This window comes from Chenopodium album, chromosome 12, assembly GCF_948465745.1.
Source record: "Chenopodium album chromosome 12, dcCheAlbu1.1, whole genome shotgun sequence".
NCBI lineage: Eukaryota > Viridiplantae > Streptophyta > Magnoliopsida > Caryophyllales > Amaranthaceae > Chenopodium > Chenopodium album.
In genome coordinates, this window is record NC_137845.1 from 53,245,170 (window position 1) to 53,270,391 (window position 25,222).

Sequence of the window (25,222 nt, forward strand, 5' to 3'; positions counted from 1 at the left end):
TTTTTAATGTAATTATTTACACTAGTTAATTTTTTTTACCTTTTTTTTAAAATTTTTTTTTGATTTTATTATTTTGTGGTCTATATTGCGTTGTTGACTAAGTATGTCAAAATCAAAGCGTATATTTTATTATTTTTGGAGCAAAAAGTGTACTAAAATAAAATCATATTACTCATTTATATTTACAACCTCCTCCTCAATCTTCCCTCCTCATACTTCCCTCTGTCTTCAATCATCCTTCCTCTAACAACACTTACTCCGCAAATGGCCCTAAATTACCCACCAGGTTTCTTCCCTGCTACCATGGAGCAAAATGCTGAATTTAATTACTTTCACTTGAACTACAGCACCAAGCCTGAAATTGACTTCAATGATTTCATCTATTTTTACAGTAACACTGGTTTCTTTATGAGTAGGAACATTGCTCAGTCTGATGAGGTTCGTGAAATAATCGCGAACCCGGAGGGAAATCAGCACAAGATGAACCATCTCATGATGGTTAACAAGGATGGAGTGATCTTCCCAACACACCTACCAATGATTGCAGATGTTGTAGGCAGGGCTGATGTCCAGGCTGCTATTCAACAGTTGGAGAAGGAACCTGAAATTGTGTACGAAGGGGTGAGCTACATCATTCCAAAGCTGATGGTGAACAAGGTTGATCCAAAGCCAATCATTCCTAGAGGGGGGGCGATCTACACTTTGAACCTGAACAATTCAACTACCCACTTTGGATTCGGCACAGATGCGGTGCAGTTCATGAAGGTATAACTTTCATTGATTATTCAAAAATGTATTTGCATGCTAAACCAATGTTGTGATAATACATCTTTTAAAAGAAATGTGTTAAAAATGGTTGCTCTTACATTTAGAAGTAAGTACTAGAGTATTTGTTTGATATATCACGTATAAAGGGTATTATATGTTACATGTAATTGCATGGTAAAGCTTTGTAATATAAGGTTTGACTATCATGTACTTCACACATAATTGCATGTTTATGTCTTAAGTCCTGCCCCAAATTGTGTACAAAATTAAAGGGAATTAACTTGTCAGGCATTAAGAAGAAGCACAAGAATGGAATACGTTGATTTATGTCTCAATTGTTTAAAGTGTCGTCATTATAAATTTTAAATCTGGGCAAATTGATAAATTTTTGGATATTATACATTTTAAGTTTTTTTTTGTAATAAATAAGTTATACTATAAAGGTTGTTTGTTACAATAGAATTAAGTGGAGAAATGAGTATGAGTATTATGTGAAGTTTTGATTTGCATATGATAGAATATAGCAGCAGTATGTAATCTTATGCAGAAAATTTCATAAGGTATTCATATCTTTGTATTATATGTATTCTCTTGACAATGACATATACAATGAATCGAATTGGTTTTTTGATCGCAATAGTAAATTAATTTTTTTTTTAATTGTTGTGAAGAACTAAGTAAGATTTTTAAATGTAAACTGTGAACTAAAATGTGACTTATTGTGTTATTATAAAATAATTTTGTTTGTTTATTAAGCTAACTTCATTACTTATATATGTAAATGAGTTAACACTATAGTGCACTCTTGAATAATGTTGTTTATGGGTGTGCCTCCAGGTTGGGTCTGAGATGACTAGCATCAATTTTATGGTGTACCGTGGTAAACTTATGATGGATAACCCAGCTAGCCGCTACCACGGTGTGAGGCTCATTCCATCACTAGAAGATGGCAAGAGAATCCTCCCACGAGGAGCAACTGTTGTTCTTTGGAATGGCCGTCGAATTTCTAGGCCCTCATTTATTGTTCATTTCCGGGAAATTGTTGCGACTCATAACCCTATCTTCATCGTACTTACTGAGATTGGGGGGACAGTCACCTCTTGTGCTAGGGTTCTTGGGAATCTGGGCACCACAATGTGCTGGAAGGTTGAAGGTGGAGGGGGCTTACTGGGGGGGGAGTATATTGCTATGGGATCCTAGTAGGGTTGCTGCTAGTGTAACTGTTGCAGATAATCCCTCTATTGACCTTCGCATGATTGGAGATCTCATTCTGGTGGAGAATTGACATGCTATGGTAGGGTATTCACCATTAATTTAACCTAATATATGCACTTAAATTGTTTCTGTCACTAAATTCACATATAGTTTTGATCTTTGTGCTTGCAGGTATCTTCATGATTTGGATTATGGTGCTGCGACTATGGAAGGAAGGTCTTAACCTCAGTACTTGTGTAGTAGTTTATGTATTAATCTAGAAGACATTATGTTAATGTATTATCCTAAGTGGCTATATGTCACATTGTGTGGACGTATTTCGGTGTAATAGTTTATTTAAGTGTGTTTATGTACTAGTTTATGTGAATGCATTGACTTATTTGGTGAACTAATAGTTTATGTAATAGTTTATGAAATTTTAAGTTAATATATCTTCAATGTATTATCTTAAGTGGCTATATGTCACACTTTGCACTCTTAACAATAATTAAAGTGGTTGTTGATTAATTTAATAGTTAAAATTAAATTTATAACATAAATGTCGCTACTTTAAATTATTTTGACTTTGATAATAATAATTTTATTAAGTGACTATGAACAATTTATAAGCAATTGAACATTTATGTATTTAACACAATTTTCGTTTTTGTTTTGATCTAAAAATATTGTGCAAAAAGATAATGTATGCATCACTTACTATAAATATGATTGATTCATATTCAATATTACTTTAAATTAAATGGTAATCAACAAACCATTGTTTTGTTGTATGCAGAAGACATTGTTTTAAAACAAGGTATTTGCAGGTTTTAAAAAAAAAAAACAAAAGAATAAGGTATATATGTAAGTGTGATGTAGACAAAGAAAATTATTTTACAATTAAGGTCCTCTAATTAAATAAGAAAATAAATCAAGGGTCAAAAAGTTATTAGGAGATGTAGTACATAATGCAGCAAAGGCAAAGTACTTTAAGAAAGGAGTTTGAAGTAGAGGTGTCAAACCCGAACCGACCCGAAAAAAATTATCCGTTTCGAACTGTAACCGATCCGATTTGATCAGAGAAATTCAAGACCCAAACCCGAACTGTAACCGAACTGAACTCAACCCGAATCCGAACTTGACCCGATCTGAACTTAACCCGGCACCGATTTGATCCGACCTGAACTCAACCCGAATCCGATTTGACCCGACCTGAACTCAACCCGAATCGATTTGACCCGACCTGAGCTCATCCCGATCCGAAATTGACCCGACAAATAACCGATCAGATCCGATTTGTTTTGACCCGAACTGATATTAACCCGACCCGATTTTAACTCGATTTGATTTTTACTCGATCCGAATTTAACCCGACCATATTTGATTATTGACCTTTTTATTATTCAAGTTCTTATACTATATATTTAGTAATTATTAATAATAAGTTAACTTTTTTACTACAAAGAAATAGTCTGGAGTCTTAAGTTTACTACAAACCCATCACGTGAGACAATCTGACCAAAAAGTAGGTGGGGTCCATATAAAGGGCTCTCTCTTCCTATCTTTCTCCTTCATTACTACTTCCTCTACAATTGTGCATTATCCTAGAATTATAGGCATTATACATCGTACGGTTATATACACACTACATACATATGCAATAATTTATGCTCAAATAAAAAGAATGTACATAGTAACAATTAACTATCAATATGTATAATGTCAAGTTTTTAATATAAAAATTGAATTAGTAATAAAGTAATTCTAAAAACTCTAAAAAATATCTTATACAAATTGAATTAGTAATAAAACTAATAGTACAGAACTCATAACCTCGTAAGATTGTACAATTGATGAAGAGTTGTCACCCTGTAATAACCTTAAAAAATTGTAAAAATTATACATAACTTGATCAAATGAGAAAACTAAAACTTTGTGCTTCGTAATTAATAATCATATTGAACCAATAATAAGGTAAAAACTCAATAATATCTCTAGATTAAAAATAACCTTATTTGGATATGAATTTGGTCAGCACGACCAAAATCCAACCAAACACAAAAAGGCATTGAATTGAAACTGACCATTTAATGAATCAACGGATCAACCTTATCTTAATCAAACCGAACTTGACCGAACTGAAATCATCGGAACCGTAATCAACCCGACCCAAATTCATCCGACCCGAAGTTATCCGGTTAAACCCCTTTTAAACCCGATCCAAATTTATCCGAACCGAAAGTGAACCGATCGGGAGTTGACCCGACCCATATCCGACCCGGACTCGATAGACCATGACCCGAATTTGACCCGATCCGACCCGATCCGAGTTAAAAGGATAATTTTGATCCGAACATATCCGACCCGAACAGACCCGACCTGAACAGACCCGACCCAAACTCCATCCGGTTATCCGAATTGACACCTCTAGTTTGAAGTGATAATTCATACTGAGGCATAGGGAAGAGTAAGGTTGGACATATTTAGGGAGTGACCCGATTTCCCGTGATTTTTATTGAAGCAAAGAAAGAGTAGACCTGGTTAGTTGAGTTGTATAGGCATCATTGCACCTATTTTATAACATGTATTTTTAGATTTTTTTTTACTGGTGCATTATGTGAATGGTGCTAGTGAAGTGCTAGTGATGTGTTTTTGTACGTATTATTTCAAGGGTAATCCTTATTATAATTTACAAAGTAAAATTGAACTTATTATGAATGCCAAAAACTTGTATTTTAGATACGGGTGTTATTTTAGTTAAAGACAAATTATCTCAAAAATAAAAAGGGGAAATAAGAGATGATGGAAATAATTAAAAACAATTAATCACAATAATTTTCTATATTGTATGTAAAATTTAATAATTAATTTTTGACACAAGTACTTGTATATTATACCGATTTAGTTAATAAGGGTAAAATTGATATGTAGAGTGATAATAAAATCAAAGTGTGTTAGATATATATTCCAAAACGGAGAGAGTAGTCGTCACTTAAAAGAGTACTACCAACGGAGATAATGATTTAACATGTAGTTTAAATCATTCATATGCTTATCATCTTTTAAATTATTTTATATAAGCATTCATATGATTTAACAATATGTGTTTTCGTATGTTGGGAGTGCAACCTTTACTTGTCGATATGCCTCGAGTCGTTATTAAAGCCATTCCGTAAAAGAAAAATGCTATATACACTAAAAAATCGGTAATAAAGATCAAATGTAATGAAATCTTTTATGAAATAATATGCACATTGTTGAAATCCCAAAACCCAGCTAAGTGATATAAAAAGTATAAAGAAATCTAAACTAAAAAAAAAAATTGTGAAAAGGGTACCACCTAGTTTCTTTGATAATCTAAACAGGTAATTGAGTATAATATGTCAGTTTCTTTGAAAAGGGTACAGCCTGAAATGAAGAAAGTGGATTTTGTTTCCAACTCCAACACGCAAGAAATATGTCAGTATATTGTCACGCCAAAGAAATGTCACTTCATTTGGTCTCAAAGGAAATTAGTGTAGTACACTATGGGGATAGGTCCGGTCTAAAAGGTACATGTATGCAACCAAATTCAAGTTTATTTGTCAGTATAATATGTGAGATATGTACTGGCCTCAATATTTTTTTCAGAAAAAAAAAAGAAAAAAAAATTAAAAATATAAAGATTAGCAAAGAAAAATCTGAGCTCATTCGTAATTGTGAGTCGATTAGCAAAAAAAATTAAAAGGGTTTTTCTATATCGTGCCCCTGAGGTATTGACTTTTCTAAGTTGTGCCCACCCATTTTCAAAATTTCACGCTGTACCCCCAAAGTACCTTTAGTGTCTATGATGTAACCCTACCCTATTCCCTCCGTTAACTTAAGTTAACTTAAATATAAACAAATTAAAAAAAAAAAAAAAAAACCCCAAACACCTCTCTCTCCTCCCTCACAACCACCCACCAGCCACCAGCCGCACCTCCAGCCGCATCCCCAGCCGCTCCGCCGCGCTTTTCTCTCCTTGACCCACCACCGCGCGAGTCGCCACATAGTGCACCACTAAAGAAAGTGTTAGAATGCAATGGAGGAATTTAATTCGAATTCGAATTCGAATCGAAATTTTGACAAATTGGTTTAGGGCTTTTGTTTCATCGAATTCAAATTGCAAAATTAAGGGCTTGTTTGGCATCATTTTTGGTTTTCAGTTTTCTGTTTTTTTTTTTTTGGAAAACCAAAAACAGGAAACAAGAAAAAGGTGTTTCCACTTTTCTGTTGTCAGTTTTCAAAATTATCATGATTTTAATAAGTCTATATAATTTTTGTTTCATTATGTGACATATATAATACACTTTTAAAAAACAAAAAACAAAAAAACAGAAAACCACAACGATGCCAAACAAACCCTAAGTTGTTAATTGCTGTTTTCGTTTTAAAATCAAAGAATTTTGTTCAAAATAATAGAAAACCCTAATTTTTACCCCAATTTGATTTTAATTGCTAAATCAACAATTTTGGTTCAATCAAATTGAGATTAAATAAACAAAACTTGTTTTAATTGATTTTTCCAATGAAACTTTGCACAAATATGGTTCAATTGGTCGAATTTGGGCATGAAGAACGATAAGCTGGGCAACGTGAAGTGCGTGGTGGTGCGGTCACGGCTCGAGTGAAAGAGAAGGGGTGACGCGCGCGGTGGTGGGTCGAGGAGAGAGAAGCGCGATTCGTTGGTGCGTCTGGGGGTGTGGCGATGGTGCGGCTGGAGGTGCGGTGGTGGACTAGTGGTGCGGTTAGTTGGAGGTTTAGTGGTGGTTGGTGGGTAGTTATGACTTATGAGAGAGGAGAGAGAGGTGTTTGGGTTTTTTTTTTTTAAAAAAAAATTATTTATATTCAAGTTAACGGAAAGTTAACTTAAGTTAACGGAAGAATTAGTGTAGGGTTACATCATAGACACTAAAGGTACCTTAGGGGTACATCGTGGAATTTTAAAAATGGGTGGGTACAGCTTGGAAAAGTCAATACCTCAGGGGCACTGTATAGAAAAACCCAAATTAAAAATATAAAATAGCAAAGATGTATCTATGAAATTGTGTTTGGCTTATTTGTTCCCCTTCTTACTCTAATCGACGTGTATGAGGTTATTTGTTTCGTATTTACTCTTATCGACCGTTATTTATTGTCAAAATGAAAATCATAAAACAAAATTAAAAATGAAGATCTTAAAACCAAAAATAAGTGACACAATAGCAATTAAAATTATTAAAATAAAGGAACTAGTAGATTTGTGCCCATGAGGTTTGTTTATTGTCAAACATGGAATTGGAGTTGGATTATTTGGTCCATAGGTACTCTAATCAACCTTTATTTATTGACGAAATGAAAATCTTACGGCAAAAGTAAGTGATAAAATAACAATGAAAAGTGGGAAAAAATAAAGGACTTAGTAGGTTGGAATTGGGTTATTTGTTCCCTAGGTAATCTAATCGACCGTTATTTATTGACAAAATGAATAACTTAAAACAAAATTAAAAATGAAGATCTTAAAACCAAAAATAAGTGACACAATAGCAATTAAAATTATTAAAATAAAGGAACTAGTAAATTTGTGCCTATGAGGTTTGTTTATTGTCAAACATGGAATTGGAGTTGGATTATTTGGTCCATAGTTACTCTAATCAACCTTTATTTATTGACGAAATGAAAATTTTACGGCAAAAGTAAGTGATAAAATAACAATGCAAAGTGGGAAAAAATAAAGGACTTAGTAGGTTGGAATATGGTTATTTGTTCCCTAGGTAATCTAATCGACCTTTATTTATTGACAAACAATAACCTATTAAACTAAAAGTAAGTGATACAATAACAATTTAAAATAAAAAAAAAATAAGGGAATTTGTACATTTGTCCTTATGAGTTATAAAATCATCTTCCACCAACAAAGATGAGATTATTTGTTCCCTAGTTACTCTAATCTTCCTTCATTTGTTCACAACATGAAAATGTTATGGCAAAATTAGGTAACACCATAAGAATTAAGAGTAAAAAAGGATAAAGGAATTAAGTAACACCATAAGAAATAGAACTTTGGTCCCTTAAGTTGTTTTTTTTTATTAAAAAATAAAGGAATTATTATGGTGGCACTTCAAATTTCAAAATTAATTAATAGTGTCATTATGGATTCTTCAGATCATAATAGTGTCATTATTGATTCCTCAAATCATAATAGTGCAATTTCATATTACAATAGATTAGGGGAAATATATACACGTAATTTCAATCCAATAAAGCATGATTTAAACAAATGTCTGATGACAAAAATGTGTTAGTAACTAGGATGACAATATTAGTGACTTAGTAATTGTAATTGTGATCACGCGTAATTAGTTATCTATTGGATAATTAACTAAGTGTATAGAGAGTTCTTTTTATTTATGCGCATAAGTGATAGTGCTAATTAACCTATTGTAATCACGTTTTAAGTAAAAGCTAATAATCTTATAACTTTTTTTTAAAAAAAAACTATTAAATAAAAAGAAAATAATCGTCCAAAAGGAAAGGCGCCAAACCCTAATTTCTCCCTCCTATATAAAATACTACTGCACAAATGAACCCTCTTGAGCATAGACAGCCTTCAACACTTACTACCAAAAGCTATTAACTATGTCTTCCTCCCACCCTAACTATGTCCTGGTCGGATCTAGTTCTGCTCAACCTTCGAAAAACTCAGCCAAGATGCTTGCTTGTAAATTCAAAAACCGTAAACGAGCTTTGTTGAACAAAATCCTCAGGAATAATGCTATTCAAACACTCAAAAACCCTAGAAGGCTGGAGGTACCAACCTACAACAACAAAATGAAGCAGGATGATTTGCCAAGTGTTCACCGCTTCCCAAAACGTGAGCCATACTCACCACCAGCAGTTCGCCGAGCTGATGTCATGAAACCAGGGCCTTCCTCGAGCATCAACCAGCCAGCAACAACAGTTGTACCAGCTTCGGCTGCCACAAGCCACTCCCCAAACCCACTGGTAGCCCCTGCTCCTGCGGTGGTGGAAGCACTTGCACCCGAGCCTGATGTTGACTTGAACCAAGCTGAACAACCTACTGTAGACGAAAATGTTGTGGTTTTCAGCGTGGTTGTGAGGAGCTACACCTTAGGAGATGTGGGGGTGTTGTATGACATACACAGTGACGAGACCTTCGAACATATCTATAAGGACTACGCTTCCAGGATAGACGTCAAGCCGTCTAAGATAAGGCTGTACAAGAAAGACGAATACATCACAAAATGGGTTGTCGCTGGGGAAAACGGCATCGAAACTGGAGATGTGTTGTTCGTCGTCGGGCTGGTAATCATCTTAAATTCTATTAGTATAATTTTATTTAATTTCATCATCTTGTTCTGAGATGAAATGTGCTTGCTTCTTAGTTTAATTAATTAAAATAGAAATAGTATAGCATGATAATATGATACTTTAATGTTTTGATCTTGTAATTTAGTGGTTGATTGCTTGAATTAGGTAGGTTGCTTCTTAGTTTAGTTTACTTAAAATAGAAATAGTATAGCATAATAATATGATACTTTAATGTTTTGATCTTGTAATTTAGTGATTGTTTGCTTGATTTAGGTAAGGCTGCTTCTTAGTTTAATTAATTATAATAGAAATAGTATAGCATGATAATATGATACTTTAATGTTTTGATCGTGTAATTTAGGTAGGTTGCTTCTTAGTTTAATTAAAATACAAATAGTATAGTTTTGATAATATGATACTTTTTTAATGTCTAGATCTTGTATAACTGTATATGGATTTCCATTTTAATTTAATTTCCTCGAATTGAAATAACCTAAGATGATACATAAATGTTGCATCAGATAAGCATTTGGTTCGATTTATGTAAATTTTTAAAATTTGTTAAATTAATAATAATCTTTGAAGAAGAAAGTAATGTATGTAATATTGTCTGAATAACTACTGCGTATATTAGGAAAATACACTAGTATAATTTATGCTGAATATTACACGCATATTGCAAGCTCTTTAAATTCATGACTGCTCTTGTGGGCAAAAAAAAATAAATAAATAAAAAGGAAAAAAAAACTTAAATTGATGATTGATTAATAATTTATTAATTGTTGGGATTAAGTGTTAATAATTTATTTAGTAGTGTAATAGATATAGTAATTGAATGCTGGTATGTAAAATAATAGAATTGATACTGACATGCATCATAGCACTGTTTTAGGATATTGAAAGTTGGAATTTGGTAATAATGTTATTTAAATTTACTTTATATGGTCCTAATGTATTGTATATAATTTTGTTTACCCTTGGCTGAATTAAAATTTTGTTTAATAATGTAACACTTTATTCCTTAAAATGTAATAATGTACTTTATGGAGATAAATAGGTAATATGTGATGAAATCCTGAAGTCTAGATGACTTTGTTGTAGGTGTTTGGCCAATTTTATGTTTGTGGTGAGCAGTTGACATGAATTAGGAGGTTTTTGTGGTTGGCAGGCTGGTGTTGTGATTACATGCACTCGTATAAAGCGATTCTACATCAAAAACACAGGACACCGAAAGAAGAAGAAGATTCAGGTTCAAGGGAAGCTGGACACTCCACTATGCAGGTTGTTTCACATTTGGGCTAAGGAGGTGAAGGTGGATCCAACCAACTTGCTGTTTATGCATGAGGACAATGTACTTACAACCGTGCACACCATTAGTGGAGCTGAAATTCAGAATGGCGACAAGATTGTTGCCCTTCCAAACTTCAAGTACTAAGCTTTGTTGACTCTCTACCGCTCGTGATAATGGGTTTAATCATTTTGTAGTGATGTGATTGTTTAAATGGTGGAAACATTTATTTTGTTGTGTTAAACAAGATGTAGAATGGTTTACTCTTTATTTTGCTTGGCCAAAGACTAGTGTCTTTTGCTTGGCCAAAGACTAGTGTCTTTTGCAAATGTCCACCTTGTTTCTTTTGCGGTAGAGGTGTTGAATATTGTTGGTAAATGTTGTGGGTCAGGTGGTCTAGAGGTTTGTATCTGTAGGTAGTATATTGGGTCAATAGCATGGAAGCCCAAAGACTATGAAGGTAATTTAGTAAGTCTATGTTGAGTAGTTGTAGCACATGCGTGCATGTTAATTACTAGTATTTTGAATGAACTACCTTTTATTGTGAAAAGTTTAAGTGTACAAATTTTGATCATTTTGATGGATTGTGTTTGGTAAAATTGGATAGATTAAAATTACCCAATAACACAAAATTTTTAAGTCCATTATACTGATGGACTGTGTTTGGTAATATTCGAAAATCATTGACTGGGCCAAACAACTTGGACTAAAAATATGTGGCCCAAAATTGAAGTATAGCCCAGATAATAATGTGGAAAATAATGTGGAAAAGGCCTAATTGATTTTTAATACAATATGTGAAAAGTATTTTTTATAGCCCAACTCATTTTAAGCCCCGGAGACGAGCCCATAAATGGTAATACACCCTGGTTCATGGATCTCTAAATTATATCTCTACAGATACAGAAATAATAATATATGAAAGGGCCTCTAGCAATGTCTGAGGAGCTAAATACGATGCTTTGCCTTTTCTTACTTGCGTCAATTCCATAGCAAAATGCAAGCTTAATGGGTGTATACCAGAATTATCATGCATATCCTTCCAATACACATGCACAAGCAGTCAATATGGCAGTGAAAATAACAGGATCAGATTGAGTATCATGATTAGCATCATCTCCATTTGTTGCATTATATTCCTATGCCAATGATTGACCAACTACATGCCTTTGCTCTTTGAATACACATTAGCAAAGGCATGAGCAAAACGAGCATTTCAGTCATCAAAATAATGGAGATCTCCATGAGCAACTAAGTAAGTTTCAAACAATACAGTCATAACATAAGTTAAATAAAAGCATAATTTTAATACAAGTACAAAAGTGGAGGTCCTAATAACCCCACAACATGGAAAGTTGATGCTATAATCAAGAAAAATAATCCAATAGCATTCAAAAGTGGATGCAGCATCATATCGATCTTTCAGTATCCAAGAAATTACTGAACATAATCCTACAGCATTCAGAACTCGTACGAGTTGTCTGACTCACTTTGATCTTCAATACAGTCAGGATCAACGTAATCCTCATACACATCGCTAAGCTGACGTGTTGTTCTTTTTCTTTTACCCTGCAAAGAGTGTGAAAAAGGATTAATTCCTTCAAGTTAAATGTGATTAACAGATAAACAAAGAAGTGTCAACACTGACCTCTACTACCAGATTTGCTTTCTGGTTATTGGCAGATTGTTTCTTATTCTTGTATCCGGTCTCCTGTGAACTCTTGTACCTTGACCCTTTAGGCCTGCCACGAGGCTTCTTCCGTGGGATAGGGTCCTTGATTTGTACACCAGAAGATGGTGTCTGAGCTTGGGTTCCCACCTGGGATTGGGTTCCCACCTGGTTTGATCCTTTTTCTGAGGGAGGTAATGATGGGAGTGCTGCTTGATTTTCAAGGAAGGTTTTCCGACTCTCTTTAACATTCAAACGCAGCTGGTTCAGACTTCCCATGACCATCTCAATAGTATCAGCATCTTCTACTGCACAAACCTCGTCACAAATTCCTTCAAACTCCCTCATCAGTTTACGGTGCTGCTGCACATGCAGTTGGTCACCTGGATCATGGTAGGCAACTTTAACCCGGGTATGTTTCCGGGGTATGTCTTTCCTCCACCTATCAAGCACGTATTTGTTCGGAATATCAACAATACCATTGAGGTCAAAAACACGTATAACATGCTTGCACAATATACCAAATGTCTCGAATTTGCGGCACTCACAAGACACCTCCTTACTCTCATGATCAAATATCACACGAATTATACGCTTTCTGTCAGTAATAACATCCTCACTCTTGCCTTCTGGTATAATCCAAACCCGGTCCTCTAGTGTATATTCCGTCTTATTGTCCCCAATATCTCGCCTCTCATTGGTGTTACAATACCCCATCCTAGCACACTCCTTCTGTACTTCCTGAAACTTAGCATCAGTGTATATTCCTTGGAAAAATTTCTCTACTTTAAAACCACTAACAAGCCTCCTAAGGTATTTGCCACATCTTGCATCGGCATCCAGTTCTGCTTTTACACGCTTCCCCATCGCCCGAGTATATTTCTCGGGAAATTCATGTAGTTGCGTACTTTTGTTAACAAACCCATCGAAAAAGCTATTTATGCTCTCCACACGTTGCGTTGTCTTCATTACAGCCCAAAAATGCTCCTTCATAAATGCCGGAATCCACATATGCCTTTCCTCAAACAGATCACACAGCCAGTCATTATCTTGTAGATTATACTTCTCAGTTAATGCATGCCAGCGGGCCTCAAATTCCTCGCAGGTAAAGCTCTCATATATGAGAGTCTTTAACGGGCTCTTAAAATAAGAATAGCTGGAACAGAACATGGATTCGGCAGAAACAACATTAATCAGCAACACAAGCATATAAACCTAAATTCAATATAAACAGAACCAGAAACAAGATTGATCGATCAGCTACATACTGAGTTTTCAATATTTAACTTAATAAGCTACATATTAACAGTTATCAGGCTATGTACAACACAAGATCACAACGATTGATGTTCAATCTATCTTAATCAACTCAACACCAAAACCAGCATATAGAGAGTACAAAGAACAATAAATCAATGCACATCAATCAAGTATTAGCACCACCAATACATAAACAGGAGTAGGTATATCAGAATGACAAACAATAGACTACAGACATATGTGAAATCACAACACTTACCCTTTACACTTTCCCAACTTCTCCGGAATTTTCCTCATGATGTGCCATATACACCACCGATGGCGATAAGAGGGCATCACAGCTGCCAGGGGCTTCCTCATAGCAGCTCCTTGGTCTGTCAATATAGCACCCGGGGGTTACCCCATACAAGCTAACCACTGTGTAAAAATCCATAAGAACGTGTCACCGTTTTCATGTGATACTAAAGCACACCCCAAGAGAAGGGACTGGCCGTGATGATTGACCCCCACAAAATTGGCAAAAGGAAGCTCATATTTATTTGTAAGGTATGTTGCATCAAAGCAAACAACATCCCCAAAGTCTTCGTAAGCTGCCCGACTCCTAGAATCAACCCAAAGAACATCCTTCAACCGGCCTTCCCCATCTAATCGATGAGCATGAAAAAAATTTTGATTATCTGCTTGCATCCTATCAAAGTACGCCATCATGGCAGCGGCATCACCACCTTCCATTTTCAAATGTCTTTCTTTTTCCTTGTAAACCTCGTGCTGAAGGTCTTTAACTGTTGGAAAATTATCAACATCATCATCCATCTCAGTTTCCATACAGCCATGGATTTGTTTCACAGAAACTCCTTCTTCATAATAGTCCATTAGCTTCTTCTTCACCTTTGACGTATAATTCTTCATTCGGTATTCTTTTACTAATTTGGACTTGGTAGGACATAAGTCGTGGGTGTGGTCTAGAACAACAGTCCGCAATACCCACTCGCCTTGTGAATTCACACTTGCATATATTCTAGCCTCACATTCACATTTCTTAGAAGTCCTATTCCCCCGATTTAGTTCATTTTCTCCAATTTCCCCATTCACTAAAGCTCCTGTACCACACACGTCCATAGCTTTCTCCCTCTTCTTGGCTTCCCTCCTAGCCCTCATATCAGGGGGGCCCCAACACTCACATCGCCAATTAACCACCCTCCTTTCCTTATCCTTGGTGTAGGACCCTGATGGACGAGTTACACCAAAGCCATGTTGCTCTGCATATTCTTTATAATAGCTTTCAACATCCTCCCAACTCTTAAACACCATCCCAACTCTAGGTGGTTCAACAGTAGAGTAGACACAAATCTTGTTGGTGGACACAATAGTTTCCACAGTCTCAAGGGTTTTCACCGGAGATGTTAAAGACAGACCATACTGACTACATTGGGTGGGCTGGACATAAGGTATTAAACAATCCAAAGATGATGGGACTTCGGTATCAACATGACTATCATGTACAAGAAACTGATCAGGCATATTGACCTCATTAACCAAACCAGACTCAGGGCAAACAGTTTCAGCTTCCATGGTACAACTTTTGAGGATCGACAGCTCACATCTTCACAAAAACATATAAAGGGCCAATTTATTAATAAATTAAAACAACAAAATCACAGCATTCGCAAATTCTTTACTAATAAAATAAAATATCACATAAATCGCAAATTATTTACTAATAAAATAGCCATTTCACATCAATAATCAAATATCACGACTTTAACTCCTACATAAACATCACAACACCGAATAGCAATGCGCTTTGGACCATAATCAAAAGTCCCCACAACTGCCAAAATTAACAATCAATACGGAAAACCAAAACAACTATCATTTCTCAAACATCAATTTCATCAAAACTATAATTTACAAAAACATATACATAACCAGGAAACTAAACAACTATCATTTCTCAATTACACACAATATTAACAAAATTAAGGTATTAAACACTACCATACCTGCAAATTTGGGAATAACACAACTAAGTTAGGGCTTACAACTGAGTACAGGGCTAAAAATCGAAGTGTATGCAATTCTCTCTCCTACGAGATCCAGTTTGGATATCAAGTCGCATGAGTTGAATGGTTGGTGGTATAGAAGATTTTATTCCGATCGAACTACTCAACGTCGCCAGCGAACCTCATCGTGTTTTTCTCTCTCCTCACCTGAATGTTTTTCTCTCTCTTGCATTCTAATTAGTGACAATAAATGAAAAGAAGAGACGGCGTCAATGCTAACGTTTATTTCATAACGGTATCCAATATTGTAATAAAAAATTGAAGAAACGGAGTCCAGTCAGCATTCCACTACAATTGTCAGCAAAAGTTCCAACTATTTACAATTGTGCCATGATATTGACATGGATATGTTGATATCCGATATCAATGGGGGCAAGCTCTATTATATATGTTTGTGATTTAATGTAATCAAAATTTGAGATAATTATGATGATGAACAATGGGGTTTGCAAATGGTTTCTAAGAAAATAAACTGCTACTACGTATTTTGTTCAAGTTATCTCCATCATATGTTATAACGACATATACAAGAGTAAAAATATCAAACAAAAATAACGAAGAACAACCGTGCGTCACTTTTGTTCAGTCTTGACCCGCGCCCGACCGGGCCACCGATCACCCGAGCGGGCAATTAAACACCATGAAATTAGTCTACAATACTCTATCCAAGTGCAAAATATCAAAGTTCTCATTTATATTACCTCGCTCAAAAACTTTTTCCGTGGTTACCTAAACATCGTACCAAACTAGAGATAAGAGAGTTTACACATGATTATGCCTTATTAAGTATGTTAATGAGATTGTTTGATTTATTGGAAAATTTAATTCGACTTTTGTGGAGAAGCTTACATTGGTTATTTGGTTGAAATTTTGGTATTTCTTAATTTATTTTCATACTTGTTCCTTTGTTTTTTTCTTTAAATGATAGATCGAAATAAGGTGCATGTTTTGTATATTTGTTGATGTAGAATTTTGAAAATATAACATTATTTATCTTTTTTTTTTTTGCACAATACATATACTGATTAAATATATTTTACACAAAAATATGTATTTTACTAACCAACTAAAAAGTACTATGGTCATTTTTTTTTTTTTTTTTTTTTTTTGGTGTTTATAGAGCCACAAGGGCGGGGGTGAGAATTGATTCCAAGATCTCCTGGAACCGAGAAGGAGCTCTAACCAATTGAGTTATGCCTCACTCTCATTATGGTCAAATTTATAAATAACGTATGTACATTTATTGAGTTCAATTGTTATGATTATTACAAAAATATGATATAAAAATTAGAAAGAAATAGGCTATTTGAGAATTGAGATGATAAGCTTTTCTACATGCTTTAGCTACAACAAGATTATGTTCAAATTGGCTCTCGACATAATTGCGAAACTTTGTGAGAATGAGGAACAGTTCAAGTGGTTAGACCTTCCTTTTCCGGTGCCAGGAGATCCTGGAATCGATTCTCACCCCCGCCCTTATGGCTCTCTAAACATCAAAAAATAATTGCGAAACTTTGTTGATTAAGTAGTCGATATAAATTTGAGATAAGAGGATACTCGTATTAATTAAGTTCCCAATTTCAAATCACACGGGGGCATCTGATTAGCTATTAGGCTATCAAATTTTTTTTTTGTACTTTTTTCTTTTAAATATTCCAATCTTGTGTGAGAGTTTTCTTAAAAAAAAAAAATCTTGCGTGAGAGTAATCCAGGAATAAGTATAAATTAGGAAAAGTTTTATTTTATGAGTGATGATTTTTTAAACTTCGTAATTGGTTATTGGATGCAATATACCGTACAATAAAAGGATTATTTTGTCCTTTAAAAAAAATAAAGGTTATTTTAATTTTAACCTTATTCCTGTATTGCAAACCCTAGCAAAACCTTTTATAAAAGGCTCAACACACATTAAACGCAATATCAAAATATAAAAAATTGAAAACATCCCAATCACAAGCCAAACAAACGCTCAACCCTACTACCTACGATGTCAAGTACTCAGACTATAATGTCAGATTCATCCTTAAAAGTAAAGATAAACTTATCTTCAACACGTCTCTGTTCATAATTTTTCGGCGTACAAGGAAAGAATAAACAACCTTCACAATGGCTTTAGAAAAAATAACTCTCAACGCTTTCATGGAAAATGCCCTCAACCATGCTTCCAATCCTGAAACCAATGATCAACTTGTTCGATCAACCAAGAAAAGTAAACGCAAAATCAATCACCCTAATTTTGAAAATGATTCCAATGTTGATCAACCATCCATAGCCAATGTTCCTCCGATTGTGCAACCTGTTCGAGGCTTAACTCCCCCAGGCACTTCGTTTCGTGACATGGTGAATTCCACCAATTTGCTGGGTACTCATATCAATCAACCTATGATTGAAGAGGATGAGGACCTATCTGATGATGATGAGGCCCCTACTGACATGGAAAACGATCCAAAGTGCCCTGTGATTTTACTAACCAAGGAGGAAAAAGCCAGGCTTCGTCAACCATGGAAGCATACCCTTATTATCAAAATGTTTGATAGTAAAATTGGGTATATGTCTCTCATGAAGAGATTGAAGAAAAAATGGGAACTAACTGGTGGTTTAGTGTTAACTGATATTGGTCATGACTATTTTATTGCTCGATTTTCCAATTTGGGGGATTATAACCATGTTCTTACACAAGGACCTTGGATGCTCGATGATAATTATCTCACAATTAGAAAATGGATTCCCAATTTCATCCCTGACAACGCTCCAATGCGATTCTTGACTGCTTGGGTAAGAATCCCTCCTCTATCTGTGGAGTACTTTGACCAAGAATTTCTTCACAAAATTGGAAACAAGATTGGCAAGGTTGTTCGAATTGATAACAACACTGCCTTAGCTCAAAGAGGAAAATTCACAAGATTAAGTATTGAACTTGATCTTTCGAAACCTCTATTATCAAAGTTCTGGCTTAAGGGTCGAAAAATTTGGAAATTTCAATACGAAGGCCTGCGTATGATCTGTTTCCAGTGTGGAAAAATTGGTCATCAAGGGGATCACTGTCCTTCCATGGTCCATAATTCTGTTGATCAGGAGATGCTTGAGGAAAATGCCCTGTCTGAAGAACATCTAGCTAAGGCTCTACCTATGGTGGAAGTTCAAGATTACGGCTCCTGGATGCAGGTTATAAAACCACCTCCAAGGAAGCGTCCTCCCAGGCCGGAAAAACCAACTATGATGGCAGGAAAGGAAGGTCCGGGGAAAAATTCAAATTTGAATTTCAAAAAAGATTTAGCAAAAGATAAGGGGGAAAATCCTGGAGGTTCGAGATTTTCGGTTTTGGAAAAGGAAATTATTCAGGAAAATATTATCCCAAATAATTCCCAAAATCCGTTAATTGCGGAAGGTGAGGATGTGATTAACACCGAAGATTACGTTAGCTCAGTGGACTTAGGAGTTGATTCGCAAGTCCAAATCCCCCTTAATATTCCCCTGCATTTTAATTCGGGTATATCTCCTCCTAAAGATAAAGCTCAAGGCCAATTTTTAGGTAACTCAAAGAAATGGCAGGAAGTCAAAATATCAAAAAAAAAGATTCTCAAAATTCTATCTTGAGAAATTCCACCAATGATAAGCCAAAAAATAAGTCACAAAAATCCTTCTCAACCGACCTTGCAGGCAAAGAAAATATTCCAGTATTTCAAGCCCAACTTGAAGCCACAAACACGAATTCCACCTTGAACCTGAAAAGTCAACCCTCAGCAAGCCAAATTGTTCCCTCGTTGACCTATGTCTCTCCTAGTCCCATCCCCGATTGTACTACAGATCCCTCCAGAGAAGACCCTCTGCCTGACTGCTCCAATGGAGGAACCTTACATGGGGGTGGCAAACCCCCTGACTCGCATCCTTCAGATATAGATACATTCATGGAACCCTCCGAGCCCGGGGAATTTAGAGATGATGGTAACCTTGAAGTTACCAATGGAAATTAAGCATGCTTTGCGTGCTATAGTTGAAGCTTACATAGCATCCTTCCCTAACTCGACTGATTTTATGAATTTAGCTCATAACATAAATCCTAATTCCTTTCCCATAACGTGTATGGTTTGGAATGTACAAGGTGTCGGTAGCAAAGAATTTATGGTGGTACTCCGGGAAGTTATCCGAGTTAACAAACCTTGTGTTTTTGCGTTGGTAGAGACTCACATGGGTGGAGATCATGCTTAAAGAATTGCTACGATGCTTGGCTTTAATGGTCATATAAGAGTCGATGCCCAAGGGTTTAGTGGGGGAATTTGGGTTTACTGGAAACCCGAACTAGTCACCATAGATCCCATTGAAAAATCAAATCAATACATTACAATGTCAATTACCAAAAATGGTGATTTACCTTGGTATTTTTCTACTGTGTATGCTAGTCTGGATCCGGTTAAACATCAAGAATTATGGCGTGACTTAACTGATTTTGCTCGAAGGAATGACAACCCTTGGTTACTTGCAGGAGACTTCAATGAAACTCGGTTTGCTTGGAAATGGAGTTCTAGTTGCAGTGAAACTACTCGTAGGAGTGCCAAAATTCAATGCTTGGGTTGATAACAATCAATTGGTGGAAGTTGAATTCTCTGGTCCATCACATACTTGGGCTCGTGGCAACACAACAGCAACTAGAAAAAGTGCTCGATTAGATCGTGTTTTATGCTCAGCTGACTGGAATGTGCGCTTCGACAAGGCAAGAGTCAGGCATCTTCTGGCCTTACAATCGGATCACTGTCCTCTCCTTATTTCTCCTAACGGCTTTGCCCCTCTTGACTCATTAAATCGCCCCTACCGTTTTCAAGCAACCAGGCTATCTCATGAAAACTTTTCTGATTTTTTAGATCAAAAATGGGACTCAAAAGCCCCTCTCATCCCCCTGCTTTCCTCTCTGTCGAAGGAATTGCAAGATTTGAACCAAAATATTTTTCATAATATTTTTAGAGAAAAACGTGCTTTAATGGCTCGCATCAAAGGTGTGCAGACCTCTCTTGCTACCAACAGACATTCGGGGTTGCTAAAGCTTGAGGCTAAGCTTCGTCGAGAACTCGATGAGGTATTGCAGCAAGAAGAACTTTACTGGTATCAAAAGGCTCGGGTCGAATGGATTGAAAATGGGGATCGTAACACATCCTTTTTTCACCTTAGCACAATAGTCAGAGGATGGAGAAACAAGATCACTGCCATCAAAAACAATGAAGGGCAGTGGGTTCATGATACTGAGGAGGTGAAAAATCTGGTAGTTGGCTATTTTTCTTCTCTCTTCACGGATGAAGGACACACAGGGGACTTGAACATTCCTAGGGGGGTATTCAGGGAACTCTCAGAAACTGAATGGAACTCTCTGTGCCAAACCTTTACTAAGTGTGATATAGATTATGTGGTGAAGAATATGGGTGCTCTAAAGGCTCCGGGGCCCGATGGTTTTCAAGCAATTTTTTCAGAAAAATTGGGAAGTGGTAGCCCCTAATGTGTATTCAATGGCCTTGTCGATTTTGGATGGTAAAGGGCTTCCGAGTTCCCTCAATGAAACCTTTCTTGTACTCTTGCCCAAAATTGACAATCCTGACTCTCCCTCTCAATTTCGACCTATTGGTCTTTGTAATGTTACTTACAATATCATAACGAAAGCAATTTTCAATCGGCTAAAGCCTCTCTTGCCAAAACTCATATCCTCTTCTCAAGCAAGTTTTGTCCCGGGGCGTCAAATAACCGACAACATTGTTATAGTTCAAGAGGTCATCCATACAATGAAGCGCAAACAGAGTGGAAAAGGGTACATGACTATTAAGATCGATTTTGAAAAAGCATATGCTCGTCTTAAATGGTCTTTCATCCGTGATACACTCAAGGACCGTGATACACTCAAGGAGATGAATTTCCCGATCAGCTTGATTGAAATCATTATGGACTGTGTTACTTCTTCTTTAATGCAACTTCTTTGGAACGGTGAGAAAACTAATGCTTTTCATCCTACTCGGGGCATAAGACAAGGTGATCCTTTATCACCCTATCTTTTTGTGATATGCATGGAATGTCTAAATCAAGTCATAGAGGAAGCAATCTTTACTGGCAGTTGGAAACCCATCTATGCTAGCAGGGGAGGTCCGCTTCTATCTAACCTCTTGTTTGCTGACGATCTAATTCTTTTTGCCGAAGCTTCTGTTGGTCAAGCCTTGATTATCAAAGACTGTCTTGACAGATTTTGTAATGCATCCGGGCAGCGGGTTAGCCTTCCTAAATCCCGAGTCTACTTTTCTAATAATGTCTCTAGCAATGATGAAATTAGTATAAGTCAGGCTCTTAGTATGGAATGTACTACTGACTTGGGTTTATATCTCGGCATGCCTACCTTAACAAGTCGAGTAACGAAAGCCACTTTTGCCCATATTTGTGAAAAAATTGATCGAAGGCTTTCGGGTTGGAAGACCAAATATTTATCCCTGGCAGGTCGTGTCACTCTTACAAAATCTACTCTCACAACTATGGCTAATTACTCTATGCAAACAGCCGAAATACCACGTGGTATTTGCTATGAGATTGATAGGAAGACTCGTAGATTTATATGGGGTGGCACGGAGGAACACCAACGTATACACCTCCTCTCATGGGAGACATTGCAGCTGTCGAAAGAAAAGGGTGGTCTTGGTATTCGACCGACTCGCCAAGCCAATTCTGCTTTCCTCACCAAACTCGGCTGGAGAGTACTTTCTGAGCCTGATTCCCTCTGGTCTAGAGTCCTTAGATCGAAGTATTGCAAAGGTAGGTGCGACATCGATATGTTCACACCCACCTCTGGTATGTCGAACGTATGGCAAGGCATTACTGAGAATGCACAATGGATTAGAAAAGGGTCGGCTGTTGCAATTGGAAATGGGCGTAGAACTCACTTCTGGGATCATTGTTGGGCGACGGATGTCCCTCTTAGAGACCTAACCTCTGCCCCTGTACCTGACTGTATTGATGGAGCAACAATTGAGGAAATGTGGGATGAGGAGGGAGAATGGAAATAGGATGTCTTCACAAACTTGTTGCCTTCTCACTGTCTAAAATTAATTGCTGCTCACAAAGTGTACAAAGGCTCTGAGATTGAAGACTTGAGGTATTGGAAAGGGTCAAATTCGGGCAAATTCTCAGTAAAATTTGCTATAGAAATCATGAAGACTGATGACCAAATTTCGAAGGACTCCAAGTGGGATTTAGCATGGAAAACTCTAGTTTAACAAAGAGTTAAAATGTTCCTTTGGCTGCTACTACATGATCGTTTGCTTTGCAATGCGAATCGCCTAAATCGTCACCTAACCAATGACCCAAGGTGCTTATGTTGCTCTCTTGATACTGATGAAACTACCCTTCATATGCTTAGGGATTGTGAAGCTGCTAGAAATATTTGGGAAAGTGTGGGAGGCTCGGCTAGGCACCCTTCTTTTTTTAATGGATATTTGAACTCCTGGTTAATTCGTAACTTGAAGGTAGAGGATTCATTTCATTCTGAGAAATGGTCATTTTGTTTTGCTCTTACCTTGTGGTGGTCTTGGAAGTGGCGCAACTTTCATACATTTGGGAGAAGTGAGGAAATCCCTCATGACAAGGGTTCTTTCGTAGAAGCTAGGGTGGATGAAACCTGGAGGGTATTTATGATTCAATCGGATGATCAAGCTTCTGTCAACAAAGGCCCTGTTCGAAGAGAAACTTTTATCAAGTGGTTATCACCTCCAGGGGATTGGGTAGCATTGAACACCGATGGTGCCGCAAAAGGATCCCTTGGGGCTGCTGGTGGTGGTGGCATATTACGAGACTGTTTTGGGAATTTTATCAAGGCTTTCTCTGCCAATTTTGGTGCTTGTACTGCTTACCGTGCTGAACTTCTTGCATTGGAGCTGGGACTTCAGATGGCTATTTCGAAAGGCATCTCCAAGCTTGTTATACAAATGGATAATAAGGCATGTATTGAAGCACTTAAAAGCGATCACTTACAAGGAGGGGAAGGCTCGATTATGCTAAGGGAATGTCGTAGTATCATTAAGTCCTTGGGGCTTAATTCATGTATTTTTCATTATTACCGAGAAGGGAATAAGGTGGCAGATAGTCTTGCTAATTTAGGTGTTATCCAAAGGGAGAGGGTCCTTTATTTCGATAGTCCCCCAGTCGAAATAAAGGAGCTTCTTCGGGAGGATATGTTAGGAGTCACCACTCCCCGGTTTGTAATTTAATCGCTTTCTTATTTTAAATAAAAGGGCCTTGCCTTCATTTGCACCCAAAAAAACGATGTCAAGTACTCATCATAATAAAAAATCTCGAAGCCTTTTTGCACGCATCTTTGGTTGTCCGATTATTATTTGGTACTACTTATTCCACCGTCGTCGGCGTAGCGATGAAACTCAAAGCTTAATTGAAAAAGATGAAACCAAGAAAAATCTTGGTAACACGGTCAACAAAAATATTCACAACCATGATCCATCTAAAGTTATGTTAACATTACAGGTGTCAGTTGTGGCGGGATCAATGAGGTCGGATCCGATCTATTTAAAACTTGAGTCATAATTTAGTCATTACTTGAGTTCGAGTCATGTTAAATTATGGTTGGTGGTCCATCCATTGCAAATACAACTCTCCTTCTTGTGACTCGCATTAGTTATATGGAGTGTATATTTCCTTTTACTAGTTTCTCGTCAATTAATGAAGTATAAGAGTACTACAATACAGTTTCATAAGCATGGTTCAATTAGTTTTATCTTGTATCAATTGTTATAATGAATGTGTGTGTATATATATATATATATATATATATATATATATATATATATATATATATATATATATATATATATATATATATATATATATATATATATATATATATATTATATATATATATATATATAGAATAGTACTTCATATATCGAATGTTAGTAAATCATATATTTTGACTTTTAAAAATATTTCGTTTATACTCCAGTATATACTCGAAAATGCTCTCCTCGAAACCAATCCTTGTGAGGGAACTTGTGAGTGAAACTGAAAAAACTAGGGAAGAACATGACCAATTGGATTGTTCCAATAAAAAACCTAAAAGGAAAATTTCTCATCAAACCTCGGGTCGAAATTATGCAATAGATGATGAGATGATGGAGGTTGAGACAAACAATCAAGAAAGCATGGCTCAGGTTACGGCTGGTAACCATATTGGGGGATTCAAACCTCAAGGATTTCCAAGAACCCAGACCTCGTTTCGAGATCTTCTGAAGGGTGATGGCAATCCACAAGAAAGACAGCAGTCATTGGCAATGATTGAGGACATTGAAGACGATGAGATTTCTGATGATGAGGAACCACCAGATGAAATTCTTAGAGATGATAGATGCCCGGTTATTAGCCTCTCTAAGGATGAAAAACGGAGGTTAAGACTGCCATGGAAAACATCGTTAATTATCAAGATGTTTGGTGGAAAGATAGGGTATATGGGACTAATGAGGAGGCTAAAAAAGAAATGGAACATTCGAGGTGAGTTATCTCTGACTGACATTGGCTACAACTACTACATTGCGAGTTTTACCAATCAAGTAGATTATAACTATGTCCTTACTCAAGGACCTTGGTTATTGGATGATAATTACCTAAGGATTAGGAAATGGA

General features: G+C 36.3%; 1 protein-coding gene across 1 annotated transcript; it reads left to right on the forward strand.

Annotated features, from left to right (window-relative positions):
- Nucleotides 1-20,030: 20,030 nt before the first annotated feature.
- Nucleotides 20,031-21,056, forward strand: LOC145571355 (uncharacterized). Its single transcript, XM_081630404.1, has one exon. It carries the CDS (start codon nucleotides 20,031-20,033, stop codon nucleotides 21,054-21,056), a length of 1,026 nt encoding a protein of 341 aa, XP_081486530.1.
- The last annotated feature ends 4,166 nt before the right edge of the window (nucleotides 21,057-25,222 follow it).